General features: G+C 41.4%; 1 protein-coding gene and 1 long non-coding RNA gene across 2 annotated transcripts in view; one reads left to right on the top strand and one right to left on the bottom strand.

Moving 5' to 3' along the window:
- The first annotated feature begins 363 nt into the window (after positions 1 to 363).
- Positions 364 to 22,456, top strand: part of Zdhhc2 (zinc finger DHHC-type palmitoyltransferase 2) — a 56,411-nt gene continuing 34,318 nt past the window's right edge. The window contains exon 1 of the mRNA XM_027391218.2: positions 364 to 695. Coding sequence (XP_027247019.1) covers positions 569 to 695 — 127 coding nt within the window. The 5' untranslated portion in view covers positions 364 to 568. The remainder of the gene's footprint in view (positions 696 to 22,456) is intronic.
- Positions 8,692 to 12,219, bottom strand: LOC107978278. The gene is made up of 2 exons (XR_003480260.2): positions 11,068 to 12,219; positions 8,692 to 8,843 (listed from the first exon to the last, which is right to left on the bottom strand). It is a non-coding gene; the product is annotated as an uncharacterized LOC107978278 (long non-coding RNA).

Raw genomic sequence — 22,456 nt, 5'->3', positions numbered from 1 at the left:
TTCGATCCGGGTCCGCGCCCTGGGAGTGGCTTGCGGCTAGGGAGGGCGACCTAAGCGAGTGTTGCTTCTCATAGCAGTCCCGCGATCCAGGACCAAGCGCTGGGGCCTGAGGGCCAAGGTCAGCACCGGGTCGCCACCGCAAGTGCGCGCCTGTGGTGACCCGCGGCGAGGGAGCGAGGGTGGCCAAGCGTCCGGGAACGCCGCGGGGGTCCCAGCCCGGATCCCCTGCACCCGCCTGAGGGCGCAGCCCGCCGCGCAGTGGGAGGCGGCGAGGCGGGGACCGGGCGGGGACCAGGCGGGGGCGGAGCGGAGCTTCCCGCCTCCTTGTCGCCTTCGTCCTCCCCTTCAGAGCCGCCGCCTCGGCCGGGCTGAGCAGCGGGAGTCCGCGGCGTCCGCTCGCAGGCGCGGGATGGGGAGCTAGCGCCACGGCGGCCGCAGTGGCCGCAGCGCAGCCGGCCGCCGCCCCCGGGCCTGTCCCGCCGGGTGCTCCGGGTGCCCCAAGCCCGGCCCGAGCCAGGCCCGCGGGCGGCGGCGGCGGCGGAGCTGGGCAGGTGTGTGCGGCTGGAAGATGGCGCCCTCGGGCCCGGGCGGCGTGCGGCGGCGGTGCCGGCGGGTGCTCTACTGGATCCCGGTGGTTTTCATCAGCCTGCTGCTGGGCTGGTCCTACTACGCCTACGCTATCCAGCTGTGCATAGGTGAGTGGGTGGCCGCGTCCCGAGCCCCGCACGCAGTCCCCCGCTGTCCCGGGACTGCTGTCCCGCTCCGTGATTGCTTCCACTTTGCGCATCTGCCAGGCTCCCCGGCACCCTGGGCGCTGCCCACTAACACCATGTCTGCCGTGTGCTTTCCCCGTCTCCCCACTCCCCTCAACACACAGCGGAGGTCGGCCAGCTCCTCAAAACCTGCTTTCACTCTGTCACTACCTTGGCCTCTCGTGGCAGCTTTCGGGTTACCAGGTCACCTCTACCCCAGGATGCACAGCCCGGAGCACCCCTGCTGCCTTTCGCTCACCACTGCCACCCCAGCCACACCCCCTCGCTGGGCAGGACACGACCTGGTACCTCAGTGGTCTGTGCTCATCTGCAGCCTCAGTGGCGAGTTGGGGCCAGGAAAGCTGCTCTGGAGGCCGGAGGGCTGGAAGCTGGGCCAAGAATCAGAGCTGCGCCAGACCCGCGCAGGGAAATGCTGGCCTTAAGCTCCCATATTAGAGCCAGATTCGTTTCTGATGGCCAGAGCTCTACTTAAAAAAAAAAAAAAAAAAAAAAAAAATGTGACAGTGCTCACCCACGTTGTGGTTTGAGGGTTGATAATTACACACTTTCTAATTAAAAAAAAAAAAAAACAGAGGTGGTGAGCCACTAGAAAGTATTTTTCAAAGACATATGAGAAGTACAGTATTGTAATTTAGATGCTGGGGTAATAAACAGTGGAACGGGGAACCCATCAGCTGAGCTTCTTATAGCCAGAGAGCCAAGTGGCCCCTTTCCAAGATAAGGCTTCTGAATTGGTGGGTGGGGCACTTTCAACGCTGAAGATTTTTTTTTTAAGTTGAGTATGCATAAGTGGGGAATACAGTTATGATGCCTAATGTAAACTTTCTGCCTTTGGAGGTTTCGTGAAAACCTGATGTACGTTATCAGGAAAAAATGTCTTCAAACAGGGGGTGACTTTTCTGCTAGTGACTTGTGAGTATTTTGTCTGATGTTCGCCCACTGAACTTACCATAGGTTTGCCTCTTAAGTGTGATCTTTGGATGGGACAAAAGGGAGTAAATAGGGCCCTGCTGAGCAGTTTCAAAGCTTCGTGCCTGAGATGGAAAACCTTGTCTGAAGCCATCTTCTCTCCACATGTTGGTCCTACGAGAAACAGTGTCAAAATGACACACCAGAATAATTTTAATATAATTTTCAAGATAATTGAGACTGTCCTCTCATTTCATATAGTCTTTAAATTTCCTATTACTCTGTTGGCTGGATTCAGAAACAACCTTTTAAACCCAAATCGAGTGCATTTGTTTTGATTAAAAAAAAATAAAGACTGGGCTATCCTGACATCTTCATAACAATGCATACAAATATACTTAATCATGTATAATGTATAGGAAGAAATGACAGTTTCTGTATTAGCAGTTAATCTGTAAATAGGTTGCTTATTGATACACGGTGTGTATGTTACAAAGCTATTGAGAAACTTTGTTGCATTTTATTCTCTCATTTCCTAGAAGCAGTATCATTTGTTGCAAAAAGAGGAATGCCCTAGAAGGCCTTCACTATAAAATAGCCAGCTTGTTCTTTATTATCACATTAAGCTAAGAAGCTTAACCCTGGCATAATGGCTCATGTCCATCAAGGTACAGTGTTTCTTCCATCACAGGTACCAGATGCTCCATAGGAAGATTCATTTTATAGCATAAGACAGGTGACGGTCAAGGAGCTAATTAGAAAATTGCTGTTATATCTGAACCATGCTCATGTTTGTGTGTGTGTGTGTGTGTGTGTGTGTGTGTGTGTGTGTGTGTGTGTATGTGTGTGTTTGTAGTGTTTGCTTGTGTACATGTATGTGTAGATTCACTCCTCATGCTGATGAGTGTGCAAGCCAGAAGTCAATATTGAATGTTTTCCTCAGTCTCCAATTTTCCTGTAGAGACAAGGTCTCTCTCACCTTTTCTTGTAGACTGGCAGGGTAGCAAGCCCCCAGGATCCACCTGTCTCCACCTCTCAGAGCTGGGATAGTAGGTATGCAACCATCCAGCTTTTATGTGAGTTTGCTGGAGTCTGAACTTGGGACCTGAAGCTTGTATAGTGAACACTTTACCCGTGAGCCATCTCCCTTGGCACCTTGGCCATCTTTTTATTTGTATTTTCATAATTTTAAGATAAGGTATCTGTGAAATCTGAATCATCCTTCTCATAAGCGACAGTTTGACTTAGAAGGACAATTTCCTAGGTGCCATGGCCTCTTACTGATATTTACCTGATAAAGTATCCTACTACTCCTTGTCACTTGCCCACCTGTGGTGACCTAAATGCTTGCCACAGTAAAAGCAATTAGGAAATTGACTACCATACACAGATAAATGGTGCAGAAGTATACCCCCCAATTGTTAGAAGGTAGCTTTAAATATTTCAGTTATCACAAAAACAAAGGGCATGGGTGTTGTAAAAAAGTCTAAATCCTAAAGGCAAGATGGCAAAATTCAAGATGCAGGTGAATTTTATATTGGAGACTATGGCAGTTGATTAGTGGTATGCTCCAAAAGCCTTGCATTACCTAAACTTGGTTAGCTGAGAAGTTGAGGTTAACTGTACATTTCTTGTCTAGGACCAGGGAAAGATGGCGACCAATGTGACTGATGCATACAGTCAGCAATTACTGCTTTTCACAAAGAAAATGGGAGTGCCAGCCCCCACCCCCACTCTCCCATTAATCACATGTCTTTCTGCCTTGCCCTCTGGGGTTTTTTTTCCTCTTGTAAGTTGTTATTTACAGTCATTTTCCTCAAATTTCTCCTATGAATATTGGCAGGGTTGGAACCAGAGGATAAGGGCCAGGGACTGCAGAGTGAAGTAGGTAACAAACAGAATTAAGCAAGCAGGGTGATTTACCCTGGTCCTCCTTCCACATCTGCTGTCAGCCAGTGATGACCCTGAATATAAATTACTCTATGCCCTTTGCTGAATGAACTGCAATTTAGGAGTAGTGCTTATCCTGGTATCCTTGGAAACTGACGATAATGATTCTCATTACAGTTAGTTTCTATATTTAACAATGTGCATGTATGTGGCTCTCTAGGCACTTTCGCAGTGAGCATAATTTTTGCTTGGTGTTTGTATTTTACAAAAATAACTCATCTCTTTTGGAATGTGTGCATGTCAGACATACATGGGCTGTAGAGGTGATGTGTAAGAGTCAAATATTTCAGATAAAATTGCTTCCAGTTCTGCCAATAAAAGGTCAAGTAGGGCTATTATACTGGTGATCACCTAGAATATGTTTATAAGGTTTGCTAATTAACAAAGTTCTTTTGTCATATCCCCCTCCATGCTTTCCTATCTCTCCCTTTCCTGCCCCTCATCAATCCACTTTCCTCTTCCTCCAGCACTTGTCCTCATCCCTGGTTTCCGTTTCATCTTGCCCATCTTAACTCCATTCAGATATTAGCCATCTTGTTTTCTACATGGTCATATACATTCCATGGGTTAAAAGTATAAGGATGTGTGCTGAGGATGCAGAATTAGAGGAGTAAGAGTGTCTGCAGCCTTGGATATGGTTTGAGGATATACGGGTCCTGGTGTGTGTGTGTGTTACAGAGCCTCTTGGATAATTAGTATGGAAACATTGCTTGTTGGAGAAGGTAATTAAACTTTTTCCTCTCAAGTGCTAGAATTTCAAGTGGATTTGCATGTTTTTATACCTTTTGTCTTGCTATAATTCCAAATCTACTAAAAGCTCCAAAGATGATTATAAGAGATGAACACACAGCTTTGTTGCATCATTTCAGACTCTGAAGCTCTACTGTTACCAGTGGTCAGAGTCTTTTCTGGGTTTCGGGCCTTTTCAATGAATTGAAAGTCCACACAGGTTGCAAAGGAGTGAGCAAATTTGTGGAGTGTTCTGCAAGAGAGCTAGCAGACTGCATGAATGAAGATACTCAGGGAACCATGGTGATTTCCTGGGCTCTTTTTTAATCAAATATAATGGAAGGAGGCTCTGGTTACAAAGGGATACAGTTTGGGTGGTTCTCTGTTTTGATTGGTTAATTAGGTTAAATAATCATTATTTTTTATTTTGCTGCACATAGCCCTTCCCATCATGCATCTGGTTTAAGTTGTATTTTTGCCCTCTTATGTGTAGGCAGAAGATGGTAAACAGGATATATTCTCTAAAGAGAACATAGTCTTGCTTTATTGTTTTTGTACCCCAAACCAGTTCAGGCTGAATTGGCCCTTCTAATCTTTTACTGGGTCCTAATGGGAGGATGATTTAATAGAGTCTGTCTAAATTGGATAATTCTTATGAGGAAGAAAAACTTACTCTATTTTGGGGTGTAGAATGCATGCAGCTTATGTTGCTTACAGGTTAATAAGTCTCACACTGACAAACTTGAGAGACTCACACTGGCCCAAGACAAGTAGGTTCTCAGGTTTCTATATTATTTTTATGTTTTCCTGGCTATCTACCAGACAATTAGTGTTAGATCAGACACTCACAGTTCTGAGTTTCCTTGTGGTTTTATTTAAGTCATTTCAAGCAACTACGATAGTTCCCAAATCTCAGAGGTAGTATAGGCCAACCCTGTTGTGATTGTAGAGGGAGGGTTGAATACTGAAGTCACTAAAAGTTCTATGTCCTTCCAGATGTTTCCTAGTGGAGGTGTCACCTATGGATATTACCACTCTGGCCAGGTGTTCTAACATCTCCTTTCCCACCAAACCGCTCACCAAACCTCTTAGCTCTTTGCAGTTGCTCATCCATTCTGGAACATTCCTGTTGCTGTTTTGTGGATTCAGGGAGTCCTGGAAGTTAACCCTAGCACAACACTTTCAGAGTTTTAGAAGTTGTTACAGAAGAAATACTTTGGCTTCCACGTGGTCTCTGTGGTGCTTGCTCAGCTCACTATTGTAGTGACAAAGTATTCATAGACAAAGTATGAATGGGTAGATGCATTCTGATAAAACTTTATTAGAAAGTCCAGTTGGTAGGCCAAATGTGAATCTTGTGAAACGACAGATGCTTGACCTTTAGAGTATGCTAGAAGCAAGAGCATTAGAATGTTGTGAGGCTGAGGGAGTGATTCAGTTGGTGAAGTATTTGCTGTGCATGCATGAAGACATGGGTTTGATCAACCACACCCCTGTAAAAAGCACAGTGGTAATCCCAATGCTGGGAAAATGGAGAAAGGTAGTTTCCGAGGCCACTGGCCAGCCTGCCTAGCTAAATTGGCCTATGAGAGAGACTCTGCCTCAAAAACAAGTAAAGAGCTAATGAGGAGTAACTTCTGAATTTGTTCTCTGGGCTCCATACACTAGTACACATGTACACACACACACACACACACACACACACACACACACACACACACCCTTCAGAAATGATTACAACCTATTATATTTTATAGCATGTAATGAAAATGCCTAAGAATTTGAAGACACCAAGTGTGGTAGTGCATACCTATAACCCAAGCACAAATGAGAGAGAGAGAGAGAGAGAGAGAGAGAGAGAGAGAGAGAGAGAGAGAGACTGAGGGTTCCAGGCCAGCCTGGGATGCCCAGTTAACTATCTAAATAAATAAGTACATAAATAAGACCAAACAAAAACAAAACTGACCTATATTTAGGGATCAGATTAAGAATATGTTGTCTTGCTTCCTGTTCCTTTAGAAACAAACAAATATCCCCAAAGATAACTATGCCAGACCTCATTTTAGGATCTATTATGTTCTAGACTTAACCCAGGAACACTTCAATCTCAAGAAAAGAGACTGGGTGGGCTCTTAATTACCTTCCAAAATGAAAATAATTTGGACCATGGAAAAGAATTAAATTTATTCTTGTTGTTGGTAAACTTTCACTTTATAACCATTTAGAGCATTACAGTTATCTGTCTTTTAAAATCAGAGAGACAATTTAATGGTACAGATGTTACTTACTATCCTTAAGTTACTTACTATCAGAATAGTTTGAAATGGAATAGAGGACACATCTGTGAAAAACTGAGACATGTAAAACATTTGATGCCAGTATACTTTAAAATTCTTCATATTAAAATAATGCAAATATACTCATCGAGTTCTTGATATTGTTAAATATTTTGAACATTAAAATCTTAACAAGTCTTAATCCAAAAATTCAAAACTTCAAAACATGTTTTAAATTCTGTATCTGTGCTACTATCTAAATTAATATAGATGGTTCTAGGCAGAGTAAAAATGGGAAGAAAACTGTTTGCCTTGTCCTTGGCTCCATTAATGCATCCCAGCACTCTTTGCCTCTTAATTGGCAGGATAATGTAGTTAATTTTTATTGGAAATAACATAAATGAAACAGGTGACATTCTTTACATGTAGAGATGATCTATAAGTGTTAAATAAACTAATATATCTGTGATTCTTATTTGACTTCCTGTTTTTGATACAAGGATAGCCAACTAAAAATGCAAATAAATGTGAGAAGATGCTCTAGCCATCAGAGTTCAATTTAATTAAGTTGTAGAAAAGTTTGCTTCTGTACTCTTCTTGGGGGGTTGTCATCCATATCATAACATTTTTGCAAGTGTTTCCCATTGCCATTCCCATCCCCATTTCTTAAATCGAGGTAATCCTCTCTGAGGGAGTTTGCGTGTGTGTGTGTGTGTGTGTGTGTGTGTGTGTGTGTGTGTGTGTGTGTTCGTTCAAGAGCATGTGACTTCATGAGCATGAAAAGGTTAGAATACAGGCAGTGTTCAATGCTGATGGCGGTTCAGCCACTGAACCCTGACCACTTGCCAAATCATCCACAGAGATGATTTGCAGACCTTAATGTATATATTTAATAAAAAGCCAAGATGTGGACAAGCATACTCAGATAGTCCTCTTCCAGCTTGAGCATGAGGAGAGGGTGCTGCCTTTTTCTTGCTAGCTTCACAGCCAGGTGTTAGGGTGACAGAAATGGCACTCTGCACTGCCAGGAAGTTATAAATTGATCATTGAACCCTCATGAATGGATAATCAATAAAGAAGATGAAAACACGAATGGACAGAGCATCCGTCACAATGTCTTCACAATAGGATGCTGACTACATCTGCATATCTCACAGTCAGATTATGGCCAGATGTTTTTGTTCCTGCTGTGAACCAGATGGCGGTTCTAGCTTCCTTGTTGCTTACCGGAGGCATGGACCACATTTACTCCACTCTCATTTAGTCTGTGAAACTGGGCAGGGAATTACATGGATGTCATTCATCGAACCTATGGAAAGACTGAAGAATATCTTAGAAAATTCACAGAAGCCAAGAGAAGATGGTTGAAGCAGAGTTAACAATATGCCAGAGGAATGGCCTTCTGAAGGAGTCACTGCCTTGGTGACTCCTAAGGCCTAAGCACAAACATCAACAAGCTAAGTTGAGATTTTTATCCCATGGTGGGGAGGGAGCTAAGTGGCCCAGGAAACATGAGCATTGATTTTTTTTTTTTTTTTGTGGTTGTTTTGGTTTGGTTTTTGAAACAGGGTTTCTCTGTGTAACAGTCCTTACTGTCCTGGAACTCACTTTGTAGACCAGGCTGGCATCAGACTCATAGAGATCTTCCTGCCTCTGACTACCTCCCAAGTGCTGGGATTAAAGGTATGAATCACCACCACCAGTGGACATTTGATCTATTTTGACTTCTGTGCTGAAAAAAAATGGCACCACTAAGACACAAACAAATTTAAAAAGTAGACAAAATTATTCAGAGATGAATATGTATGGTATGTGTTAGGATGCGTTCTCAAGGAAATGTTTGTTATTGGGTTTTGTTTGTTTTATTTTTCATCTTATGGAAATCATGATTTTCCTTCTCAGAAGGATAGAATGTGGGCTGGGGATGTACTTAGTGGTAAAGCATTTGCCTAACTTATGCAAAGTTGCCCAAAGTTCAGTCTCCATCACCAAACCCACCCCCCTCCCACACACAGGCAAAGAGACAGGAACACACATACACAAAGAACGTTAAGTAATATTTCATAATTCTGTTTATTCCATGTGTTTTGACAGTTGTATCACTTCTCCCAACTTCCTTTTCCTTAGAAAGTGGTGATCTCAGTTGTCTCCTGAGATGGCAGAACTCAGTCCATCCATAATGACTAGGAACAACTGTCTTCTGTAGCTGGAAAATGATAAGCTAGAATGTGACATAGATTTCTCATGCTGTCTGCTTGGAAAGCAATATTCCAAAGGAGGTTAGAGAGACACTTTTTATGTATGAGATTCCACTATTACTATTTAAAAATATTAAAGACAGTTAATCACAAACACATACTATCATTGACTGGGGTTTTTGAGACTCCATTTGGAAACCTGTTAGAAAATGTTTTTCTGATTCCTTTAAAGGGACTTTATATATTTTGATTTTTACAGTCAGATGGTAACAGTGGAAAAGGGCATGTTATCAGAGAAATGGGTGGGGTAGGGGTTAGTGTGAAGTAGGTAGTTGCCTTGATTACTCTGTCGTTCTTCCCTCCCTCCCTCCTCCCTTCCTCCCTCCTTCCCTCCCTCTCTCTCTCCCTTCCTCCCTCCCTCCCTCCCTCCCTCAGTCCCTGGTAGACCCTCCCTATGTAAGTCAGCCTGGCCTAAATGCAATTTTCTGCTTTCTCAGCCTCCTGAATCCTGGGATTAAAGGTGTGTGCTATCACCCCGAACTGCTCTAATTTCTTAAGGGCCATATAATAACAGCAAACCAGCTATGATTCTTGACAATTCCCCTTTCAAAATTATAACCACATTTTTGACACAGTTACGTACCCTTCCTTAATTTGACTTTTCATCTGACTGTAACTCTTAAATTGAATTTAAAATAACCAGTGCTTAGAAGTGCTACAGAATCCATGTTTAATTTTAACTTATGACTTGAAACTTTCACACACATATACACTATATCTTGGTCCCATACATCCCTGCCCTGTCTCCCACTTCAACCCCCACTCAGGAGTCTTCTCATCACATCTCCCTCCCAACAGCCTGCCCTCCAAAATCCATGTTTGTCTGAGAGACACGCTTGAGCAAGAATCAATGCAGGTTGCATTTGTCATCTTGTCACTTCTCTGCACACTTGAAGGTAGTTCATTTTAGATACTCTGTTGATTACATTTAAGAATTCAAATGAAGTGCCTGTAGATGTGGCTGGGCTGTGTTCCTTTATAATACTTCTTTCTCGTTTCCTGAGATGTCTTTCCATGTGGACTGTACAATTAATTACTTGTTAATGACCAACTTGGCTTTCTTCACTAGTGTCACCAAGAGAAGTAGGATGCCCTCAGGAAGTCTGTCAATAAAAGAACCCTAACCCACAGGCAAAAACCCCTTGTTATAAGCCTTTTAAAACAAAATGTGGAAAGCATAAAAAGGCTATGAATTGGTTTTAAGCCTCCTGGATTGTGTAATAGATATAAAGTCTGGATGAAGACGTCATGTAGGTCCAAGAACCTTATATCTTTTGTGATTCAGTGAAACTTAGAAAGTGAAAATGTTCTCTGTTTTGTTCTCCTGCATGCAGCTAAAATGACATTTTTGTTTCTTGTGCATTTTGTAAAAAAGAAAAAAAGTGGGGCTTCATTGCATTTGCAGTGTGTTTGGGGAATGAAGTGACTTAAAACCTAGACTAGGGACTAGGAGCCTAGCTTTGTGACAGACCATGTGCTTAGCATGTCTGAGACCTGGTGTGTCCCCAGTACTAAAGCAAATAAAAAAATCTGGACAGATCCTCAGGATTATGTCCCAATCCCTTTGGGGGCCCAGGGGTTATCTCAGTCTCCAAGAGGCGCTGGGGGGGGTTGGGGGGACAGCTTCGTCTGCAGAGTGGCTTTCAGGGGGGTTGCAGAGATGGCATTCCAATGTTGTCTGTAAAGGACATGTAATTCACATCAGTAGTACCTGAGTGGGAGAGGCGGCCTGCTGAAAAACAGCTGGCTGAACTGTAATCAGAGAGGCCTGATATCAGCTATAGAGGAGGAAAAAACAATTTCACTTATGAGTCTCCAATTGATAGTCACAAGCCTGCTCTGAATTGCAGGGCTAATATGTGATCCAGTTTGTTACTAAATGGTAGCCCCATGTGACACGAATTAGGAAGAAAGGCTGTCAGGGATTTATGTACTTAACCCTGACTGCTAATTATCCAGGGCTTCTCCAGGGAGGCCAGGGAGCAGGGAAAGATGAAGGGCAGAGACCAGTGTGGCTTAATCAAGGCTTTCATCATAACGTCTTTTTCATGAACTATAATTGGTTTCAGGAATAGGTACATTTTAAAAACTGATATACACAGAACTGGAAGCTACATGTTAGTCAGAGCAGGGGGAATGGTATCAATCCACTACAGGTTCTCAGAAACTTACCCTTTAATAAACAACTTCAAAATCCAAGGACCGAATACATTTCAAGCATCCATAAATTTTGAACAGTTTTAAGTTTTTCATTCAGAAACATCTATTGATTGGTCTTTGTCTGACTTAGAGTCTGTTGCTGGCATAAAACATGGTGACCTAAAACAGCTCAGAGAGGAAAGGGTTTATTCCAATGTATACTTTCAGGTAACTGTCCATTACTGAGGGAAGCGAAGGGAAGCAGGAAATGAAGCAGAGGGCCTGGAGGAGTGCTGCTTACTGCCTTACTCCTCATGGCTTTCTCAGCCTATTTTCTTAGAAAACTCAGGACCACCTGTATCTGAATGGGGCCACCCACAGCCATCAGGGCTACCACTCATCAATCATTAATCAAGACCATACCCCCATAGACTTGCATATAAGCCAATCTAATGAAAGTACTTTTCTCAACTAAGCTTTCTCTTCCCACATATGTCAAGGCTTGTGTTAAACTGACAAAACCCAAACAGCATAGTCTTGGAGCTCACACTTGCATTGGGGAAAAGACAAATAAATGATTGTGTAATGGGCTAGAGGATCATAGTGTATGACAAAAAGTAAACAGGAGGGCAGGAAGGATCGGGTGCTAGGCATATTAGCATATTTGCCTATAATCCCAGCATTTGAAGTTACAGTCTGGAAGGTTGGAAATTCAAGGCCAGGCTAGGCAATTTGGCAAGAGCCTACTCAAAACAACGACAACCCCCCACAGCCCCTCTCCAAAATACCTAAAGGACAGAAAAACAACAACAACAACAAAAACAAAAACCAAGACGGTTGAGAACTCCAGGAGAAAGTCTCAATTTCAGATGAGCAAGAGCTCAAGAGAGGGACTAACACCAGAAGATATGCAGTGGAAAGATCTGCACAATGTTCCAAAACAGGGTCATCTGATTCTTAACATCTGGAAATGAGATACAGAAGAACTTCATGGCAGTGACCATGTCTGGCACATGCATAGGTGTAACAATAAATCTTTCTGCCAATCCGCCTGAGCCCTGCTCATGAGCGCCCAAAATAACACACAGAGTCTTATAGTAATTACAGTTCTGCTGGCCAATGACTAGGATTTCTTATCTGTCAACTCTGTCTTAAGTATCAACCCTAACTATTAATCTATATATCTTATAAAGACTTATCTGAATGAGGATGCTGGTGGCTCCAGAGAAGATAGGAGGAGGAAGAGGAAGAGAGCAATTTCCTGCTTATCTCTGGTTATATTCTGAGTCTGCCTGCTATGTCACTTCCTGCCTGGATCACAAGACTTCTCTTTACTACATTTCCCAGAATCCTCCTCAACTCCTAGTCCCACGTTACTTGCTTCCCTATTGGCCAACAGTACTTTATTCAACAACCAATAAGATAAATATACACAGAAGGACTTTCCCCATCACATGGGAGTAGGCTTTTTTCCTGCAAGAAAAGGTAACACACAGTAATGTTCAGTCTATTCACTTTCTGGAATGAATGAATACATGGTTTTACCCATTGGATTTGTTTAACTGAGCCTAGTGAGAACAGTTATTTAAAGCAAACAGCACAGAATCCTTCATGAGAAGATTACCTTTTTACTATTTGACTATTTGTATTCATAAATAAATTTATATTTGTAATTATTTACATATGCTTATGCACTTTTATTTTTAGGGTTCCAAATAGATAATCTTTTCCTTTTGGACTTCTAATGTAATTATGTGAAATAAAGAATTAGATGAATTAGTTGTAGGTGTTATTAGAGAATTGAAAGGACAATACAGTATAATAATAACATCTATTGTCAAATAATAACTACAATTCAGACATGGTAAATTATTTGAACCAGCATACCTGTAAAAGTAATCACTAAAAAAATAAAATGTACTTTCAGGAAGCACCCCAGCTGAGTCACACTGTCCAGACACCTCCACATTCATCTTTGTACTTCTCAGATAAGTAAATCTTCCCATAAAAGTACTGGAATTGTTACTCAATTTAGCTTTTGAAAATGACTTTCTAAAATATGTTTTAATTCCTTCCTTTCCTGGCCCCAACCCTTCTTTAGAATGTGCTGAACATAATTTATTTCCTATTGACTGGGAAAGGTCACAGGGGGGGTGGGGTTTGCTGCTTTGCCTGGGCATTCTTTTGGTTCTCAGGCCCTGAGAGCCTAGGCAGACTCATGAATGAGCCTCTTCACCAGTGGAGATGCCTGGCTGTGTTTCTTTGCTTATCACTCTGGGATTACTTCCCAGGGTAAAAGACAAAACTTCAGCCAACATTAAATATTAACTTATTTGTGGTTGTGAATAGACTCAAGTAGGCGGGTTTTGTTTTTACTTGTGGTTAAGTATAAATAACATAAAAATCCACTGTACCAACCATTTCTAAGTGTGCAGTTCCGTGGTACTAAGTACATTGGAATTGCTGTACTATAACCATCATCAATCTCTAGAACAAACTCCCAAGTTGAATATCTGTACCTATTAACCAGTAAGAGCCCCACCCTTCATTATCACCATTCAACTCTCTGAATCCGACTCTGAGCATTCTAGGGACCTCCTCTGAGGGGAAACACTTGCTATTTGACCTCCTGTTCCTGGTTTACTTCATTAGTGTAATGTCTTCAAAGCTTGTCCATATTGTAGAGTGTGGTAGAATTTCATTTTTACAGCCTGGATATTGTGCCCATGTATGTGCATACCCCATTTTGTTTGTCAATAAGCATTTGAGTTGTTTCTTCCTATTTTAGCTATTATGAATAAAGTGTACAAACACCTGTTTGCATCCTTGGTTTCAGTTCTTTTGGGCTACTTAGGAATGGAATTCCTGAATACTGTGGTCATTTTCTGCTACTTTTTTGAGGATATCCAAAGAAGGTAATTTTAGTGGAAAATTATTGCAAAGGTGCTTATAGTAGGTGTCCAAGTGTGAAAGTCTCTATGGGTATCCATGAAATGTGTCAGCATTTTCCTCTCTTGCCATTTCATGATTCAGCAGCAAGTTCTTGGGTAGAGAGTTGTGAATAGTCCCACTTCACCCACAGGGAAGCCTTCATTACTGGGTTGTGTGCCCTCATGAGAATGCTGGCCACCAGGCTCAAGGTAGAAAGCTTAATTGCTGCCAGCTTACCTCGGCAGTGGGTAAGCATGAGTTGTTGGAGAAAAGTGTGGCAATCAGTGCACTTTAAATTTATATTGTGGGCATTAATTATGACCTAGATCCAGTCACAACAGGGTTCATGAATGAGTGACAGACTTTCTGCAGTGCTTGCTGACTGAAGATCAGGGAAATGATTCTAAAAACCCAAAGTGAAAATCTAGCCCAACAGGAAAAGTGAGATGCGCTCCCACATGGAGCAAAGGAAGAAATTCAGTTCACATATTGCTGACTGCCTTCTTTAAAGTGATTTTATAACTTCCCATTTATATTGAGGAATCTATCCAGTATGTAAGCTGGCGGGTTTGTGTAATAGTGCCCCGTTATGCTGTAGTAATCCCAGTCCTTCACATCTGTGAGCTGCCTTGATGATGCAAAACCTTTTGGCTTCAAGTGAATCTTCATTGTTTACAGCAGTAACTGCCATGTAGATTGTGCTAATGCTGGAGGGTAAATGCTTCTTAGGGTAAGGGTAATAGCTCCTAAAATTAAGAAAAGACACTCATTGTGTAGTGCAAGCTAGAACCCAAAGAAAGGTCATGTAATGCAAGCTGCCCCCATCCCCAAAGAAGGGATATGTAAGGACTTTGTGACCATATGACAGGGAGGTTTCCAAAGGCAATCACTATTCCTAGTAATCCAGAACTGAAGAGCAAGCTAGGGCACAACCTGAGTCCATGGAAGTTTAGCAGAGGATGTGACACAGTAGCAGTTACTGAGGGTACTAAGGTTGGCTCACATGTCACTTTATCTCTTCAAGTGCAGGCTTGTAACTTCTGTTCCAGTAAGTGCCGTGAGCACAGCAGTTAGTATTATAGCCTTTCGTAGTTCCTTTCTCTGGAGAGCCGTGAAGTGCTGCCTAGTGTCAAATAGGTTTTATGACCCTAGAAATAGTGCTGTAATTTTAAAATAGGTTGTGTGCATTCTTTGGTCATTCAATAAATACTCTGTGTGGTGGGGATAGTTTTAGGAAGTTGTGTGTTTCTTTAGAGAAGCATTGTTTGTTTCTCTTAATGTATAAAATAGCTAATATTTGGTAGTAAGAAAGAAAAAATAATAATATATTTTATCCTCTGTGATAATTGTCACCATACCAGATAATGAAAAGTCAATGTAATGACATTAAGAAAATATAGGACAAAAATTGTTCCTACCTGTTCACATAGTTTTCAAAAGTGATAAAATAATTACAATACAAGTAGCTTGTTAACAAAATGTATGTGTGGTGGTTTGAATAAGAATCGACCCCATAGGCTCATATGTTTGACTACTTGGTCCCCAGTTGGTGGAACTGTTTAAGGAGGATTAGGATGGGTGACCTTATTGGAGAAAGTGCATCACTGGGGACTTTGGGGTTTCAAAAGCCCAATGCCATTCCCAGTTGGTCTTTCAGCCTTTTGTATGTGTATCAAGATCTAAGCTCTCAGCTACTGCTCAGTCCCATGCCTGAGGGCCTGCTGCCACATTCCCCACCATGTTGGTCATGGACTCAGCCTCTGAAACTGTAAACCTCTGATATACTCTTTCTTCTCTAAGTTGCCTTGGCAATGGTATTTTATAACAGCAACAGAAAAGTAACTAAGACAATATGTACATGTAAGCATGGGTAAGAAGATGATGAGATGTTACCCTAGGCAATGCAAGTAGCATGGCCCTTCCAGTTATATAATTTAGATTCTAATGAAGGAAATGTCTTAGGCTACAGATTCTTCCTGACCTTCCCTTTGACAGACAGCTTATTTCATGGGAACCACCTAAAAGTGGTGAAAGTCCAGAATCCATCACAGTCCATGGTCCAAAGAAATTTCTCATGGCCTCTCTGGTTTTTCCTTAAGGAAAAACATTTGGAATTGAGAAGAAAAATGGTTGGAATTGAAAAGGTTCCATGCTTATTTGACCTTGAAGTTGAGTTGTAGCCATGTGTAGAAAATGGAGGGACCGACCAGTATATGCAGGATAAATAAATCTCACCCATACTGAAGTCTGCACAGTTTGCTGACATTGGGAGTATTTTTTGTATATATTAGATTATTTATTCATCGTGTTGTGTATGCATACACATGTAGGTGCATGTGTTATAGTGTGTGGATGGATCTCAGAGGACAGCTTTTGAGAGTGTCCTTCTATGATGTGAGTCCAAGGGATCAAACTCAAGTCCTCGGACCCTAAGGCACTGAGCCATTCTGCTGGCCCCTAAACTTGTCTGTTCTGAGATACAGATTATTGGATTCCATTGAGTAAAATGAGAATACTAACATCAAAGGACTAGGCAAGAGATCAGATTTCCCCATTAATCTACACTGCTCATTAGCCAGTAATTGGGAATCACATTTTCTTTGCTAATATAAAAGTGGCAGTGAGTCATAACAGAGGAACGGAGAGACATAACTATTCTTAATGATTTAAGTACAGTTAGGAAATATGTTTCTAGTGTTAATTTAGGCCTTAATACCATCTGTAGAATGGAGCTACGTAAATATTTACAGCCCTCAAATGGCTATCATCAAATTGCTGAAGCACACATGTTAAATAAATCTGCCTTATACAATGGCATGGGTGAGCCTGGAGAACATGAAGCTGAGTGAAATCAGCCAGTCACAACAGGACTAATACTTATTCTACTGATTCTAGGGATGCAAAATAGTTAGAGAGAGAAATGGTGAGTAGGATGTCTAGTGGATTCCAGAACCTGGAAGAAGAGGGGCATAATGGACTGTGTTCCTGCAGGCGTATAGTTCATCGGGTGTATTGGATGACTGGGCTCCAGGAATCTGTTGCCTGTTATTGTGCTTGTCCTTAATACTACTATGATGTGCCCTTAAAATGTCTAGAGGAGGCAGATCTCAAGTTGAGTCATTGCTGGGATAAAAAATGGAGAGGTTTTTCCTGCCACTGGGACAGGAAAGGAACAGTTCTAGGTTCTGATATTTTCCCAAATGTCAGAACTGGGAATTCTATGTAAGGGTGACCTTACTAGCAGCCATGCAAGGATGAACCCTCAAAGTGTTCCAGGTTGTCTTCCTCTTCATCTGCATCGGTGAGGCTGGAAGTGAGGATGCCCCTGGTTTTCTGTCACCACTAACCAACCCAGCCTTGTCTTAACAACATAGCTCTTACTTAGTTTTGAAGTGAGAAACTCCAGAAAGCATAATCTCAAGCTTTGCCCTTAAATAATGGCTGCTGGAGTATTTTAACAGTGGCCAAAGTTCATAATACCTGTTCCTAGATACTCTAAGTAGGTTATAAGGGGAGGGGTGGTAGAGGATTATTTTTACACTCTGCTTTCCCCTGCCTTCTTCAGAAGTAGCCAAAGCTGTATGGGTATCCAGTGTTGGTAGACTAGTTAAACACAGGTCATTGAAGTTGGAAGCAATCAAAGAAGGGGTCTACCCAGGACCTGGAAGCCTAGGAGGGTACATGGTTAGGAGGCACAGGTCCTGGGAGGCCACATGGCATCCTCGAGAGATTTTTCGGATCAGATGGTCTGATAGATCTCAATTCCATATCTTATAATTTGAATGACATTTAAAGTTATCTTATCTGAGAGAAAGGTTCAGATTTTAAAACTATAATATGGTGCACCTCATTGAGATGAACATTTAAATATTTTAACCCAAATTTTCTGCACATAGTAAGCATTTAACAAATGTTCCTTGTCTGACCCTCTCTCACCCTCACTAACCCCAGATTCCATTTTGCCTCCATCCAGATTTTACTCTGATCAAACTAGCCTGGGATTTCAGAGGACATTATAAGCTATGTTTCCATTCTCTGGCCTCATCTTTAGCCTCCACATCAACTAAGAGCCCCTACCTAATATATGCCAGGCTCTAGGCCAAGTGCATTTGTTTTTAAATAATTTAATTCTCAGAGCAGTCCTGAGTAATGAACTGAGTGTTTAGAAAGGGAAACAACAACAAACAAACAAAAATAAACTAGTCCAAGATAAAATGACAATGAAGCTATAAAACCAGGATGCAAATCTAAGTGAGCAACCCAGAGGAGAAACAAGAAAGAAAAATAAAGATTGCATTAAGTGCCAAGGAAGACAAAGAAGGGTGCAGTTGGCTGGGCAAAGATTTGTGACAAGGATCTTCTAACTAACATTCCAGTTGCAGCTCAAGGGTGACAAGGAGCAGTGACCATGGTGTCAGAGGAACATTTCGGAGTCAATAAACACAGTTGGACCTGTGTTCTAGAAACAAGCACAGTGGCCCAAGGAACAGGGTGCCTAGTGTGAATATGTGATTTTGAAGGACAGGTGGCCTGGTGACCTGTGACATCAAGGATGATGGGAGGATGGGGGATGGTATTTTAAATGCAGCACAAGTCTTGGACTGGCTTTTAGGGAGATGGCTTCATAATCAGTTTATATTTTAGTAGAAAATGTGGTTTGTTTTTTTCATTGAAAACAAACAATTGGAATATTGTGGAGTTTTCAAAGCTGTATAAAAGATCCATTGTGGGTCACAGAGTGTCAAGGATGTATGTAATGTATGTAGTGAGGCCTGGCTCCCATGGTAACCCAGGTGGGAGTTTAAGTTCTACACTATTGAAGCCTCATCCTTCCCTTTCATTTCTATCCTGAAGCTACTTCCCTGTCCTTCACAAATCAGATTATATAAATCCAATGACAAAATTATTTTTAGAGTCGCTTTTGATTGAGGTTGTTAAGTCAGTATTTTTTTCCAGAAAACATTAAAAGATAATAGTTTGATTTAGAGTAGGAGGACTCTTCAGGATAAAGTACAACTTTTTACTTTAACAAAGAAATTGTAGCTCAGCTTTGCTGTGTAATGGTGATCACAGTAACACATATGGGAGGGCTGGACTACAGTCAGGTTTCTTGTGACTGGCTAAAGTGTCAGGCAAAGGGCTTTTGAAGAGAAGACAGTGTTATTCAGAAAGCCCAAAGGGGTAGAAGCATTGTGGAAGGGAGTAGCATGACCTGGGGTGGAGAACAAATGCAGGCTCTAGAGTTGTCTCTAAAATCACCATGGTGTATGAGGCTCACCGAAAAGTTTTAGAAAGACCATACAAAAGATAAGCATTACTGAAGATAGATAACACAGTAGGAGAGTGCATGTTAGCCTCTTAGTATGTGTGTGGATGGACCTAAGGTTAATTCCAATCAAAACTAAAATGGAGGTAGATATGTTATAAGAAAAACAAAATTGAATGCATTGGAAGAAGAAGCTATAGGTGGAATTAAACTGGAAATGCTCATAGGAATAGCAAGTGTCTCTTAGGTCTGGCATCACAGAGGTTTAAAGGCAATGTCAGTGTTGATTGTTAGAGCATTAAAGATGAATGTGAGCTTCTTGAAAAGCTAAGAGGACAAAGGTGTCTGCTGTTGGAGGCTTTCTCTGGCTGAACTGAACTGAGATAAATCCACAGCCAGTTTGACAAACTTTTTCAAATGAGCATAATTAGATCTGCTAGCATTACTTGAGCATAAGGAATTAGCAGCAGGGAGAGGTCATTGGAGACTTCAACAAGAGTGATCACAGTAGGACATTGAATAGGAGAGACTAATGGAGTTGAAGAAAGAAGTAATAGGGCATTAGTGCCAGGGAGAATGATTTGAACACTTACTAAAAATCAGTTTTCTTGTTTAAAAAGCTAAACAAAACAGAACAAAAACAAACAAACAAATGTGACATTGTAGTGGCAGCTGGAGACAGGAAGCAAGCCTAAGTAGTAGGGGTAATCAGAAAAGAACTGGAACCCAAACTCCTAGCCTTGCAGTCTGATGGGGTCTAAGGAGCACTTGGTTTCACTCTTGGTACACAGGAGCAATTTAGTAACTATGGTGATGATTTGTTGTTCTCTTTCTGTTTGTCTTCCTGCATCCCATCCATACTAATAGAAGGCTATGATTCCTGTAACACAATTAGCCAGGGGAGAGTTTTAAGTCCTGGAGGCGTATTAGAGGAGTGGAAGTCTCTAGAGCAAAACCAGTCATTGCAGGGCACAGATCAGGAAGAAATTCTATTCATTTAAGTTAACAATAGACAAATGTGCTCTGAATGTAGCCCGCAGTGTTACCATTGCATATTTTAGTTTGTTCCCAGAGCTATAACTAGTAAACATTTTAATGTAATAACAGAAGTGCTCTTATCCCTCTCCCCAAAATAATTATATTTGTCTTGTCTGAGGAGAATATAGGATTTAGTGGTCTTTGTTTCACAATAAAAAAAAATAAGCGCTGGGCGTTGGTGGCGCATGCCTTTAATCTCAGCACTTGGGAGGCAGAGTCAGGCGGATCTCTGTGAGTTCAAGGCCAGCCTGGTCTCCAGAGCGAGTGCCTGGATAGGCTCCAAAGCTACACAGAGAAACCCTGTCTTGAAAAAAAAAAAAAAATCAAGTCTGTGTTCATTAAGTTAAAGTGTTGGATCCAAAATAAACCTTCTCACTTTTAGGAAGAATTCTCACAAGTATCATGCTAAGTGCCCCATCAAGACTGAAGTGTGGTTTTGTTTCATGCCTTGTGCTAAGGATCAGTACCATTTTGTTGTTGATTTTGTTATGTAAGTATCTATAATCTGATGCCCCCTTCTGGCTTCCACAGTTTCTCTCTCTCTCTCTCTCTTCTCTCTCTCCTCTCTCTCTCTGTCTCTCTCTCTCTCTCTCTCTCTCACACACACACACACACACACACACACACACTCACAAAAATTTTAATAAATTAAATAGTATTTTTGAATATATTTATAATACATCTTCCAAAAGTAAATATTAGGAGCTATTAGATTTTAATATGGCTTTTGAATTTTAATGCAATATTATTTAATTATATTATTAACTCTACAAAGCACACCTCAGCTTTGCACTGTGATCACAGTAAGATGTACAGGAGGACTGGAGTAGAATCCAGGTTTCCTGTAAACTGTTCAAGTGTCAGTTCAAGGGCTTTTGAGGAAGGGCCAATGTTAGAATTTTGGTTTTGTCTATTTAAAAATTATGCTCCTACCTGACTTGTAGAAAATTACTAAGTATTTTGTAGGCAATTTTGTCATTTTTAAAAGCCCACCATTAAAATACATACAGTTGGTGGAAGTCTTCGTTAAGAGAAAAATGAGTCTTTACTCAGCAACAGAAGCGACTTAGCCCCATCACAAACATCCATACGGGAATTGATTCTGCCCTAGAAGTGATCTGACTTCTGGTTTGGAACTTCATGTGGTTGAGAAAAATCTGACTTTGAGCTTTATTGTATCCTATTAGAATTAATTCTTCATTCAAGCAAGTATCTGCTCTCGTAGTATTTACTATGTAAAAGAGAGATCCAGACAAACTGAAGAAGCCACTAATTTAAATCCTATTAAGTGACCAGGCAGTGGTGGCACACACCTGTAATCCCAGCACTTGGGAGGCAGAGGCAGGCGGATCTCTGTGAGTGTGAGACCAGCCTGGTCTACAGAGCGAGTTCCAGGATAGGCTCCAAAGATACACAGAGAAACCCTGTCTCGAAAAACAAAACAAAACAAACAAACAAACAAGAAAAGAAAAAAGAAATTTGATAGTCCTATAATATTGGTGTAATTGAACATGGCCTTTGGGGACTGTTAAATCTCATAGTATAAATGTTATCAAAATAATTTGCTGTAAGTGTAGCTCTCCATATAGCATGTTCAATTTTAAAAAGCATTTATAGATTTTGAAGTACATTTTTTGTTAACTATAAGTCATATATGGCAAAAATATAGCTTTAAAAGAGATATGACTAAAATTCTGCCTGTGAAGTTAATAATATAATTAATAATATTAGATTAGCCACTTAATAGAGTGCTGTTCCAGGACAGAGAGATTATCAGCTCACACTAGCGGTACTTACTGTCCCGAATGTTTCTTTGCTTTATGTTTTCCCTTCCCACTGTTGCTCTAGCTGCAGTCATGTGTTAGCAAGTAGAACTCTTTATGGCCCCAGTTCCTCTGGAAAGGTCATTAAGGTCACTCAGAGGCATACTCACACATGGATCCAAATTGCTTTTGCATTGCCTTGGATTACTTCCACTAGAGGATAGAAAAGGGTTACAATCAATCAGTTTGGAGCCCCTGGGAGAGCAGGGAAGTCAGGGCCTAGAGAAAAATGTGTGGCTGTGGTGGTCTGTTCAGACACAGAGAAGAGGCTGGTGTTCAGTCTTCCTATGCAGTCAGATAAGCTTTGTCAGGGAGTCAGAGAAAGTGAACTCTGACTAATTCTCATTTGTAAACAAACTTACAC

Source organism: Cricetulus griseus, assembly GCF_003668045.3.
Source record: "Cricetulus griseus strain 17A/GY chromosome 1 unlocalized genomic scaffold, alternate assembly CriGri-PICRH-1.0 chr1_1, whole genome shotgun sequence".
NCBI classification, from domain to species: Eukaryota; Metazoa; Chordata; class Mammalia; order Rodentia; family Cricetidae; genus Cricetulus; species Cricetulus griseus.
Note: the sequence above shows the minus strand (reverse complement) of the source record. Positions and strands in the feature narration are given on the sequence as shown.